Below are 12,746 nucleotides of genomic sequence, written 5' to 3'. Positions count from 1 at the left end.
TGCGTAAATTAATTTATAAAAATACTAAAATCAAATTGTTTAAAAAATATTTTAATTCAAGGTAACATCATAAATGCAATCTAGTGCAGCATGAACTTTATTGCAAAGTTTAGAAACGGTTTCCTTGTATAAACTAATCTCATTATTAAACTTCTCTTTGTTGTTCATAAGTAAAAAATACGTACTTTCAGGCGAAATCATAAAATAAATTACATTTTTATGTTCAATAAGTATACTTAAAATACTATCTTTTATCTCTCTAATAAAACTAAAAAATTTATTTTTAAGATTATTCTCTAAAATTTGAGAAATTATTTCAAATTTAGTAAAAAAATTCATCTTAAAAAATATATTCTCATAAATGTACATAAAAAAATCAATCTCATTTTTACCAAAAACTTGCTCAGTGTCCCAATATTTATACTGTTGAATATGGTACAATAATGTACGCCAATTCATTTGTTCATCTGAACTTAAATTTTCAGATGACGTTTCAAAATAGAAAATAAAATAACGACTAAACTGATCATCGTTGGTTAAATAATGCAATAAGTTCCAAAACAAATCATAAGAATTATATTTTGTAAATAATGACAACAATTGACACTGCAAACTGGCTTGTGAAAAAGATTCCGGTAATTTGATGAAAAATTCTTCGAATGAGGACCCTTTTTCACAAGTCTGTTTACAATAAATTTTTTGTAAAACTTCACATTCTAACTCATCAAATATTTTGGATAGTAGGCATTCGCAGGTAATAGAATTTCGAAGAATAATTTTTGCAGAATTGGGTGATGAAATATTTACATGATGTTTATCAAAAAATGTTATTTTAGTTACCACATTTGTAAATTTCTTTGTTATTTTATCTTTTAATAAATTATCTTCAGTATCTGTAAAACACACATTTAAATACGAACCATTTTTTAATAAACGATTAAGTTTCCTTATAACTTTATTCTTTTTAAACTTTTTTTTTCTCCAAGTTGGGCCAATCTTAGACAAAAGCTTCGCTTCAAAATTTGATATTTGTCGATAAATGTAAGCTGAATTTCTAAAAAAAACCACTAATATGTTAAGTTGCTTATCGTTGAAACAAGAAGAATTACAAGTGCAGTTAAACTTTTCAATTTTTGTATTAAGATATTCTTTGACAAAATCTGAGCATTTAGCATCATTATCAATAGTGCTAAGCTTCCAAGGAACTGAAAATCCCAGTTGACATCTTACAATATGAAAAACCACATTAAAAAATAATAATGGTACCATTAGGGTTAAAAATGAAAAAAACCTTTATATTTATTAAAAATAAAAATAAATTAATTATTTGATTATTTTCACAACAATTAAGACAATTTTTTTTTAATATAACTTAGCAATATAATTCTTATATTTTAATTTTTTAAAATTTACAACACAAAATCACAATATTTTAAATCTGACTTTTTTGAACAAAAATTTACAAAAAATATTTTTAGTATTTAAATAATACATTAAATTTATTAAATGAAAAATTTAGTAAAATTTTTACAATTATGTTTAAGTAGAAAAATTAAAGCAAAACAGCCTTTCAATAAAATTTAGTTGTAAAATGAATAAATCACAATTTAATTAAAAACATATGCTTTTTTTGGACTACATTTTAATCAAACTTATAGAAATTGTTTTACTAAATAAAATACAATGTTTTTTTGTATTTCCTTTAATTAAAAGATTTTAAAGCATAAAAATATATACAATAAATTATTAGTGTCTAATAACTTGTCAGTAAAATATACATAATCATGCTTGACAACTCTATTTAAAAAAGAATTTATTGTGTACAGAAGAAAAACTATTAATCTGTAAAATTACACATGCCATTGTATATTTTAAATATAAAATCTCAATTTTTAGAGCATTAAGATATAGATAAACCACACTATCTTCAAAAAAGTGTTAAAACGTTTAAGCCTATTTTTTTATTGTAAGTTGTTTTTCTTAAAAATCACTTATTTTGTAATATTATCATAAGCAGTAATAAATTCCCCATTTACAAATATTATTTTATCTTTTATAGTACATTTATTAATTCTAGATTTAAGTCCATTAATTTTCTGTTTAATATCATTGTCTTCAACAATTTCTAGTAACCTTTCTTTATTGTTAACAATAATGTCGCAACAATTTTCTTTACAAGTGAAAAATAATTTCTTATAATTTCTGTTACTAAAAATGCTCACTTCAAGATATTTGAACAGTAAATCATGTAAATATACATTAAGTTCATTTCTAACTAATTTTTTTAATATTTTAAAACATAAATCATTGCTATAATTATCTTTTAAACTAATTTCTAATACTTTAGAAGTCAATATATAAATATTTTTATCAATAACAGATTGTGGTAAATCTAAAATTTTTCTAAGACCAGTATTCTGTTTCGTATGTAACAGTATTACAACAGTATCTATTAGAGATCTATTTATATGTGTTTGAGGTACTTTAAGATCCCTTATTTTTGGAAGTTGTTTTTCGTTTTCTATTTTTTTCTTTTTCTGAAGTTTAAATTTTTTAAAAGTCATTAAACAGGGGATAATAAATTTATTTGTGGATACTTAATTGTCAGTGTTTTATACAAATAAGATATATATTAATTGTAACCGTTAAAAAGAACTTTTATAAAGTTGTTATTTTTTCTGTAGATTAAATTATAAATTAAACCCGATAATGTATACATTTTATTTGAATTCAAGACTTCCACTATTATTAAAAATAGCACAACTTAGAATTATGATTAATTTTATCAACAACCTTTTAGTATAAATAAACAAAATGTTTATTTATTCTTTATAGTTATTTAAACAAATTATTTTTAACAAACAAATTCGTTTAAAAAAATATTTAAAGCATAAATTTTCTTTATTAAATAATTAATTTATCATATGTATCTTCTTTGATAATCTGTCCACTACAAAGTTGATCACATAAAGTGACATAATTTTTTTGTGACAAAGGGAAGTCTATCTTTAGTTCATTTAACTTTTCCTTATGTTTATTAATAATATCAAATAGTTCACTTTCATTTAGATTTGTTTCATTGAAAAAATTAATGACAAATGGAACCAATAACTTAGATTTACGAGAATTAGTAATACATTCAGAAAAGTAAGTAGAAAAAAATGATATTTTACCGAAAGTATTAGAAGCTATCTTAAAATTATCAGCAATCATAATTTCATCTTCCTCGTCATAGGCATCCTTTAAGTCTTGATAAATATTATCAATGGTTTTAAGTAACTCCAAACTGTCCTCTTCTTCTTCATTGGCAATAACCTGTTCTTGATATTGATATGGTGTATCCAAAGCAGGTTCATCTTCCATTATAAGTGATGAAAATAAGTTCTCTGTCTTACTTACTGGCTTCTTCCAGTTTTTCTTTTTATCTAAAACATCCATAATATAAAATTTCACTCTATTAGAATATTTATTCTTACAAGCATCAAGATATGAACATATCATGTTAGCATAATCTGATTTATCATTAAGATACATCTTTTCACCTATTTTTTCTATAAATTTTCCAAGAACTTCTACTACTTCCTCATTTTCAATATTTAAAAATTCGTTCAATCTACTCTGAATATGTTTAAGAGTAATAACATCTAAGTTATAAAGGTCACATAAAAGATTAACTGCTCCCAATGTTTTCTTTTTACGTAGATATCGTTCTGTTTCCTGTTCTTCAAAAGCTCGTTCATATTCAAATGCAGTTTTATACAAATTTTTATCCAATACTTTAGTATCTGCCCATTCCACTTTTTCTTCTAAAACTTTCATAGCAGAAGTTAAGACAGTTCCAAAAAAAGCAGTCTGTTTTTTATGTAGCCCTAATTCTTCTTTAGATTTAAAATCTTTTTTTAATGCACCAACTACCATTGCATATAAGTTACAGTATTGTGGTTCATTAATAGCTTTAAAAACAATCAAATTTCCAAGATATTTAGCTTGTTGTATTGTTTCAATATTAAGATTCTTCAAATTTGTTATTATTCTCTTTATATTAGTGTTTGTCAATTTATTTAGTTCAAAAGTTGCCTTTTCAATAATTGTTTCTTTATTGATTTTGAATTCTTTGTAATTTACTGGTATTTTGTTTACATCTTTTTTTAATAACTTCAGCGTAAAAGGTATTTTATTTATACAATTAAGTATTTCTCCAACTGAATACATAATTTGAGGAACATTAGTAGGGACGAAGGAATACGGAACTGATTCTTCTACCCTATACATTTCCAAAAGCTCATTTAAAATTTTTTCTCTTTTTAGATTTATAAAAGAACATGTTCCACAAGTAGAATTTATTTCTTCGTTTATGCTACCTTTAACATCTTCTATTACATCATCTTTAACATCTTCTTTACTACTATCTTTAACATCTTCTTTAATACTATCTTTAACATCTTCTTTAATACTATCTTTCATATCTAATTTAGTGTCTTCTTCTTCTTCACTATCAGAAATATCACTAAGATCATCAAGTGTTATTGGTGTCCCATCTGGCTTACAAAGCACAAATTTTTTAGGTTCTTTTCTTTCCTCAATAATATTCAAAGGCGGTGCACTTTTAACACGCAGTTCGTAAGGATCTTCTTTTTTTGTAAATGTAAGAAGTGGTTTAAAATATTTAAAAATAATCTTTTTCTTCAATGTTGGCACTTCGTTAACCATTGATTATGGGTTATAAATTTTTATAAATAAAAAAAAACTTTAAAACAATAATAAATAAATAACTTTTTTTATAAAAAATCTTCTAAATCAATGTCTTCATATACAATCTTAATAATTAGTGAGCAGCTAGGACATCTTGCAACATCTTCATGGTTTAATAAATCTTCTATAAATATTTCAAACAAATCTCCACAAGGACATGGATATGTAAGACGAGAATTATCTTTATCAAACGTAAAATCTTTAATGTCAACTTCATCGTAAAAATCAAGATCTTGAATATCTTGTAATTTTTCAAAGTAGTCTTTGTATGAAGGATAAAATTTCGTCATTTATGTATAAGGGATCTGTAAAATGAAAATTATGTACGCAATTATTTATTAATTGAATGATTAAAAAAATTATCTTTGACATGTTTTACACTTACTTTTATGAAATAAAATATTATTTTTAGCATTTTTAATTATGTAAAGATAAAATAATTAATTTATAAAGATAAAAAAATGAAAAAAAAGAAAGTTTATATATATAAAAAAATAAACCAACTTGTAATAATTAACAAAGAGAATGGTTTTAAATTTATATTATAGCCAAGAATATTTTTATTATTTATCAACCTATGACATTTTTAATAGGTAAAAAAGTTTGTAGATGCTAAAATAATTGCCTTTTTAGATCAAGAGATTTGAAATTTATATAAAATAATACAAACTACATTTGAATGTTTATTAATATTAATAAATAAATAATTTATATAAGCAGCTTTACTTACTTTTTGTTTTTATCTGGTGTAGTTTTGTGGCTTGTCATTTCTAAGATTTTTAATGTAAGAATACAATACTCTTTAATTGCACAGCTTTTACGTACAACAATTATTTTAAACTGATTAAGCAATGATAAATTATAAAAAATAAGTAAAAAAAGCATGTGTACAAAATTGCATCTAAAAAGCCGTTGCCAACGCAATAGTTACAATTCTTTAACCATCTAGTTTAAATTAAAATATAAAAGAGTTAAATTTAAGACAAATTTATTAAAATTGCTAGTATCAATTTACGTTTTTCTTGTAAAGATGAAAGTTTTTAAAATTTTAGTTGACAGTTGTAAACTTAAATAAAACACAATTTTAAGTTTTTTATTAGAAAAACAAATACATCTTTAATTATAAACAATCTTAAAAGTTAACGTTATATTAAATTTATTTAAATTTTTAGATTTAGTACAAAATAATTTGACTAAAAGATTATACATAATTTTATTTAGCTATAAATAAATAAATAAAAAGCCCCATATGGGTAAATATTTAATAGTATTAGATCTAAATGATACAATTTTAGCCAAAATAAAAAAATCTGATAAAAAAACGCTAAGTAAATTATCAAAAGAGCAAGTTGGTAAATTATATCGATGTACAAATTATTATTTAATTGAAAGGCCTAATACTAAATTATTTGTTGATTTTTTGGAAGATCATAAACTTGATTACATTTTCTGGTCAACTTCTATGAGGCATAATCTAGAAAAAATGCTTCCTTTTCTATGTGAAATTGGGTATAAAAAAGCACTAGGATATTTAAGTCAAGAAGATTGTGAGGAAGGAATAATTACAGAAAAAATTAAAGCAGAAAAAAGCATCAAAAATTTGAATAAAGTCTGTAAAGTATTTAAAAGGGAAATAGACGATGTTATTCTTATCGATAATTCGGTAGAAAAACATATTAAAGGACAGAATTTTATACAAATTAGTGATATTAATTTACTAGAAGATAATGAGTTACTAGTACTGTGTAAAAAATTGGATAAATTTATTGGATGCCAGAAAAAGTGCTTTATCAAAATTTCTAAAGAAAATATACAATTTATTTAATAGAATTTTTTCTTTTTTACTGTTTTTTTGTTTTACACTCAAATACTCAGATCAATCAGGTTTCCCTCTAATTTCTTTCTAGCTGTCCAATGTCGCTAATGTCATTACCCGCCTTCTTTAAGTCTTTTTTGATAGTTTATAAAGATACATCTTAACAATAATCTAAAAAATTTTGCTAATTCTTTTATTAAATTTCCTGTACCCTCTTTAAAGCTTTTATACATTCTACTTGATTAATTAAATTCAAACATTTATTCAAGGTTATTTGTAGGTTCAAAGATTTTATGACTTAAAATTTTTTTAGAAAACGGAATAGAAAATGTGTGGTAAATCACAAATAAGTAATTTATTTTAAAACTTCTGTTAGATTTATGTTTAGTGATTTATAAAATTTACCAGGTGTTTTAACTATTCAATCTATTTCAGATACTCTTAACTGTTTAAGATATGCTTGGCTAAATATAAAATACGAGATTTTTCTTTTATATTCAAACATACAATTATAAATTATTTCATTTTGTTCCTTATCATAAGCAATGCAATCAAATTTTTTTTGGTCAAAATCTTCTCAAAGCTAAAGCAAAACAGCTATGACAGGTTCACCAAAATATAGCCCAGTGCGTTGATCGTAATCATCAAATTTAAATCTACATTACGGGAAAGAAACTAACCGTAATAAGTTTTGTATATCCATAAAAAAGCAATTTAATAGATGAAGATCTTTAAAAGTATTTAAGTCCATGCCAGATTGTCCAAGCCTATACTGCCAAATCTCATTTAAGTTTTCCTTAATAAAATTTATAAAAAAGTTAAATAGTTTTGCTTTCGAAAGTTTATCGCTTTCTTGTAATAGTAAAATTAAACATTTGAAAAATTTTATAGTCTTATCATAATTTCTATCAAAAAATGTTAAAATGTAGTCTTTTTCTTTCAAAGAGCGAAGAAATCTTGATTTAGGATTTTCTGTAAGATCATTAAGGAGTCGCTTAGAATTCGAAATTATTTTGTCTCTGTTATTTAACAAATAAGATAAAAATATTTTTTGTTTTTGTGAGCTTATTATTTTGTTTTGATCTTCACAATGCTGTCTAAATACAATATGAAATGGAGAATTAAACATGTTATCTAACGACATTGTAGGAATATAAAATTTTAAGATATTATCTTTGCTTAAGTAAATTTGAAAATAAAATTGGTTAATTTTAAAAGGATTGGCAGTATCTAAAACATTCTGAAAAAAAAACATGTTCTTAATAAATCTTTAGTAAAGTGATTATAATAAATACAAACATATCTTTGAAAAATTTTTATTGGAAAATTAAACGGTATAATAGGTGGAACCCAATGAACCATTCTTGCAAAATTCTTAAGATAAAAATCATACTTGGTTGTAATACAAGTTCTTAAATCGATTTCATACATTTCATATACATTTGCTTGCACGTCAATTATTTGTAGAGAACACATAAAAGAAATTAGTAAAATGAAGTAAATTTTATTCATAGGGATGTTATAAAAAATTATATTTATATAAATTAATAAATTGTTAGTATGAAGTAAAAAATCTGTAATTCGGTAAGGTGATAAATTTAAAACGTGGTTTTTTAATTTATCAAATACAAAACTTTTAAATTAAATTAAATTTTAATTGCAAAAAAAGTCGGTTTTAATGTATAATTTGAAATATTAAAATAATAATTAAGATGTAAATATCACAAATCAAGACAATTTAAAAGATATTTGTTTAAAGTAAAACTTTGATATATATAAAAACCTTTTAGAAAAATTTAAAAAAAAATAATAAGTAAAAAAAGGATTAAAAAAAGGAAAACGTTTTTAAAGTCATTTAACCAATTAAAATAGATATAGAAATTCTTTAATTAAAAAATTTAATAATACAGCCATGTTCTGTTTGCATAATTGGATAGCAGTATACTTAATTAAAATATCTTTGCATAATACCATTAAAATGTTTAGACTCTTTAATTGAAAACTCTATAAATGTCATTTTGTCACCTATATTCAACGAAGATACTTTATAGCACTTTTTTAGAACTACAATTTTGTTAAGGATTTGATTTGGATTGATAAATTATGTTTTTTTCTATGTACATCGTAATAGCTCGATAAGACCCTATCTCATGGCCAACATGTAAAATTATGATTGTTTTGAAGTTACATGTTTAAGTTAAACAGCTGACAAGAATATTATATTTATAAATTTTTTTTGTTTTGACCTGTTAGGGGTTATCAAATAATATTATTTCTACCTTTTAAATTAAAATTTTTATTGATGTAATTTTACGCTTATTTAAAAAAAACTTTTATCCCCCAGTATCTAGAGAATCTAAAACTGACATTGTTGAAACTAAGAGATATAGAATTAAGCATATCTTAGCTATTACAAGCGATGAAACTTACATTGACAATATGTTTACAGATGCTAGTACAGCTAACTCAATATTATGCAAATTGGGGCTTTTTGTTAATACTATGGCGTGTAGCGAGTGTCTAAGATGGTACCAAATTTCATACGTAAAGCGCAAAACTGCGCCTGGTTGCTATAATTGAGTTTGTAAAAGGTCATGTATGCACAAATGTTCATAAGAACAGGTAGTTTCTTTGATTCATTCAAGATTAATATAAAAACTATTTTTAAAGTATTTATATATATCTTTCTTGGATTATATTTTTTAGATGTTGTATCTGAACTTAATATATGCTAGCAAAAAGTAAGCGGAATTACCGATTTGGTTAGGGCATATATTTGTGAATATATGGCTTATTTAGTTATTGGTTTTGTAAAAAGTTTTTTCTAAATTTTATAAAATTTATTGCTTGAGTAAAACCTTAAAATTTACAATTTTTTATCATAAAAGTAATTAATTTACTGTCATTTTTTACAGTAGATAAAAGTTTTTAAATTTTTGTCATTCTTGAATAAAAAATAGTGTTGATAATTTTTAAAATGTAAAATAAATATAATCTAATAATTCTTGTCTAACTTTATGACGATAATTAAAAAACTTTGTAAACTTAATTATAGAACCATAATTAGGATAATCATAAACTTAATCATAATAAAATTATTACAAAAAATACATTCTAAAAATGAAAAATCAATAAAATAAGTGATATTAATGTAAATAATTACTAAATTTTAGGGTTTAAGAAAAATTAATTTTTTTATATTATTTAAATTGATAAGCTTTTCAATTTCTGAACTTTTAACAACTTACTTGTAACAGTAAAATTGATCAACAATGTATTTTATCATTTTTGAAATTTAAAAATTCTAAAAATCCACAATAAACTATTAATGTTACATATACATATCATTTCACAATTTGGCAGCATACATTGTTTGTATGTCAACGTTCTATACATTTTAGTAAATCCATTTTGTTATCAAGCTATTCATAACAAGCTTTTACATTAGTAGTTTATTTTTATGTTGTAAATATACGGTTATTTTTTGGGCATTCAAAAAAATTGAGGATTCTTAAAAATTTCAAAAATTTTTAGCATATCACCATCACGTAAATTTTTTTAATACCTCAAAAATAAACAATTTGTTTGTTCAACCAGTTTATAAATCAAAAAATATTTGTAGATTATTATTTTCTGAAGAAAAATTTTAAGTGACGTTTTTTAATAAATCAATTCCCCCTTCTAATTTTAGTTTAGTATACTTTTAACTAATTCTCATGATGGTCATTTTTATGACTATAAAATGAATTATTTATATTACTATAATATGTTTTATTTTTAAGACTGGTTTCTTTAATTCTTTTTTTTTTCATTACTTTTTGGTTAAGGAATAACTTTCTGGTAATCTACCAAATTTCAGAAAATTAAGTTTTTTACAAATTTTAAATTTTCAAAAAATGTTTTTTTTTTGAGATGTAAAAGATCCAACAATAATCTTTAATGTAATTAAAAAAAAAATTTTAGAAAATGTTTAAATTTTTCAAAAATAAAAAATTATTTATTAATTAAAAATATTTTAAGACTAAACATCTAAATATTTGTGAAGGCTACTTACTTTTATTAATGTAAATTGTTTTTAAAATCTTTATATGCAATGCATAAATTCCGTAATCATTTTTTTATTTTAAAAAAATATATATTTACTCGCTTAGGAAAAAAAATTTAAATGTGATTAAAGGTTTAAATTGATTAACTAGAGCCTTATTTTTTGTAAAAATTTATATTACTTATAATTTTTTTTCTGAACCCTACATAATTTAATGAAACTTGAATTGTTAGTATTATTTCTTACTTATTTAAAATCCAGTAAAAACATTTATGAGAATTTATTAAAATTCGTTGAGCAGCAAATTGTGGCTGAAGACTACTTTTAATTGATTTAAAAAACAAATATTAGGTTTTTGAACTCTGTATTTATGATAAGGAAATCGTTTTTTTTGAATGTAAAAAAGATACATCTAGATCCGAGTATAGTCTTGTCAGAGCTGATATGATTAAGTATAATACAGCAAATGAAGCAATTCAAAAGATTTATGATTATTATCTTTCAAGCAATTATAATAAATCACAGGAATTTATAGTTTTTTATAAGTTAAATCTCTATACATCTAGGAATGAGATTAAGTTAAATCTTTAAAATTTTTTTTATGATAAGATTGAATTGAATTTTATTGCTAGGCTTTATGATAGTAACAAAAAAAAAAAATAAGAGATTTTTGTTTATGTTTGTCTCGAACCAAATGATAGATTTTAAATTTTGCTTTTTATTTAGTGAAACTTTATTTAAAAACACTATCCAATGCTTTGAAGAAGAAAACAAGATGAAAATTTTTTTTTCCTGTAAAATTAAGAAATTTAATGTTTTTGTTTAAAATTGACGTTAAAGAATTCAATGCTTTAGAAAAAAAATATACAAGCGAATTAATTAAGTTAAGTAGTAATGTCTGTAAAGATAATAACAGTACAGAGATATCCACTTTAATGTGTAAAATTTTTACATTTTCTGATTTTCTGTTACATTCTAAATTATTAAATGATGTAAATAACGATGAGAAAAAATTACCTAAACAATTTTTGTCATATAATTTTGAAAAGATTTTTTTTAATGTTTTAATTATAAAAAAGGCTATATTTTTCAAAACTTTAAGTACACAATTTTATTATTCTTGTAATAATCATCTCATTATGATTAAGGGAAATTGTCAGTGCATTTCTGAAGAAACATACCAAGATTGCATTGAGATTTGGAAATTATATATGAAGGCAAAAGATCTTGACTTTTTTAAATACAAAATTATTTTTCATAAATTTAAAAATGAAAATCTACTAAATCATTTACTATATAAAATTTGTGAAAGTCCGGGTTCCGCTTCATATCTTATATTAATGCAAATATTGGGCCATTATAATATTTTAAACGTGAATGAAATTAATTTTCTTACACGAAGTATAAATGATGATAAACGATTCCGAATAATTATTTTTCTGCAATATTTTTTTACTAAAGAGAAACTTTCTAAGATTTATTTTATGATGACGGCGGAGAGTGAAGAAGTTAATAATTTGTTATACACTCTTATTTATAAAGAAGCTGAGGAGTATTTTAGTAATTATGAAAAGGATGATATTTTTAATATTGAATTTTTTAACGATCTACAAAAATTTTCGAATTTATGTTTAGGCCATAATAATATAACGTTATTTGAGTTTTATAGCATCTTACTTGAAAATTCACGATTTATAATTTCGTCGGGGGAAGAAACATTGACACAATTATTTGAAAGTATAGCATTACTAACTAATGTAAACGTTTGGTACGACATAGGAAAAAGAAGCGTTGATTTTTACAAAGAAAATGCAAATGAAATGTTTCAAAAATTAGAAATTTATGATTTTGACAATTTTGAAAGGTACGTTGAAAGTTTAAATAATTTTTTTTAGCCTTTTTAAAACTGTAAATTTAATACTTGTTAATTTCACAATAATTAGCGTTTGTTATTAAATTATTTTTTTATTATTTTGTTCAGTATTTCTTCGACCTAGATTTATATAAATTGCTAAAATAACAAGATGAAACGTGCCCCAATGCAAGGTAAATTTTTAATAAACAAATACCTTAATCGACCTTTTTATTTTCAAAATTGGTTTTGTTTACTAAATTTTATGTAATTTTTAGCTT

General features: G+C 22.8%; 7 protein-coding genes across 7 annotated transcripts; 2 read left to right on the top strand and 5 right to left on the bottom strand.

The window, feature by feature from the left end:
• Positions 1-51: 51 nt before the first annotated feature.
• On the bottom strand, positions 52-1,269 carry AAJ76_1900014988 (hypothetical protein; the record flags this gene model as incomplete). Its single annotated transcript, XM_024474341.1, has 1 exon — positions 52-1,269. One exon carries the CDS (start codon positions 1,267-1,269, stop codon positions 52-54), a length of 1,218 nt encoding a protein of 405 aa, XP_024331234.1.
• A 722-nt stretch (positions 1,270-1,991) lies between these two features.
• AAJ76_1900013693 (hypothetical protein) lies at positions 1,992-2,564 on the bottom strand (the record flags this gene model as incomplete). Its single annotated transcript, XM_024474340.1, has 1 exon — positions 1,992-2,564. One exon carries the CDS (start codon positions 2,562-2,564, stop codon positions 1,992-1,994), a length of 573 nt encoding a protein of 190 aa, XP_024331233.1.
• A 340-nt stretch (positions 2,565-2,904) lies between these two features.
• On the bottom strand, positions 2,905-4,710 carry AAJ76_1900011547 (transcription initiation factor 4f subunit-like protein; the record flags this gene model as incomplete). Its single annotated transcript, XM_024474339.1, has 1 exon — positions 2,905-4,710. The coding sequence occupies one exon, from the start codon at positions 4,708-4,710 to the stop codon at positions 2,905-2,907; it is 1,806 nt and encodes a 601-aa protein (XP_024331232.1).
• A 68-nt stretch (positions 4,711-4,778) lies between these two features.
• On the bottom strand, positions 4,779-5,042 carry AAJ76_1900011215 (diphthamide biosynthesis protein dph3; the record flags this gene model as incomplete). The annotated part of the gene is made up of 1 exon (XM_024474338.1): positions 4,779-5,042. The coding sequence occupies one exon, from the start codon at positions 5,040-5,042 to the stop codon at positions 4,779-4,781; it is 264 nt and encodes an 87-aa protein (XP_024331231.1).
• A 959-nt stretch (positions 5,043-6,001) lies between these two features.
• AAJ76_1900010255 (hypothetical protein) lies at positions 6,002-6,577 on the top strand (the record flags this gene model as incomplete). Its single annotated transcript, XM_024474337.1, has 1 exon — positions 6,002-6,577. The coding sequence occupies one exon, from the start codon at positions 6,002-6,004 to the stop codon at positions 6,575-6,577; it is 576 nt and encodes a 191-aa protein (XP_024331230.1).
• A 652-nt stretch (positions 6,578-7,229) lies between these two features.
• AAJ76_190008434 (hypothetical protein) lies at positions 7,230-7,823 on the bottom strand (the record flags this gene model as incomplete). The annotated part of the gene is made up of 1 exon (XM_024474371.1): positions 7,230-7,823. The coding sequence occupies one exon, from the start codon at positions 7,821-7,823 to the stop codon at positions 7,230-7,232; it is 594 nt and encodes a 197-aa protein (XP_024331229.1).
• Positions 7,824-11,548: 3,725 nt separating this feature from the next.
• AAJ76_190004708 (hypothetical protein) lies at positions 11,549-12,508 on the top strand (the record flags this gene model as incomplete). Its single annotated transcript, XM_024474363.1, has 1 exon — positions 11,549-12,508. The coding sequence occupies one exon, from the start codon at positions 11,549-11,551 to the stop codon at positions 12,506-12,508; it is 960 nt and encodes a 319-aa protein (XP_024331228.1).
• Positions 12,509-12,746: the final 238 nt, after the last annotated feature.

Source organism: Vairimorpha ceranae (assembly GCF_000988165.1).
Source record: "Vairimorpha ceranae strain PA08 1199 chromosome Unknown NODE_19, whole genome shotgun sequence".
NCBI classification, from domain to species: domain Eukaryota; kingdom Fungi; phylum Microsporidia; family Nosematidae; genus Vairimorpha; species Vairimorpha ceranae.
Note: the sequence above shows the minus strand (reverse complement) of the source record. Positions and strands in the feature narration are given on the sequence as shown.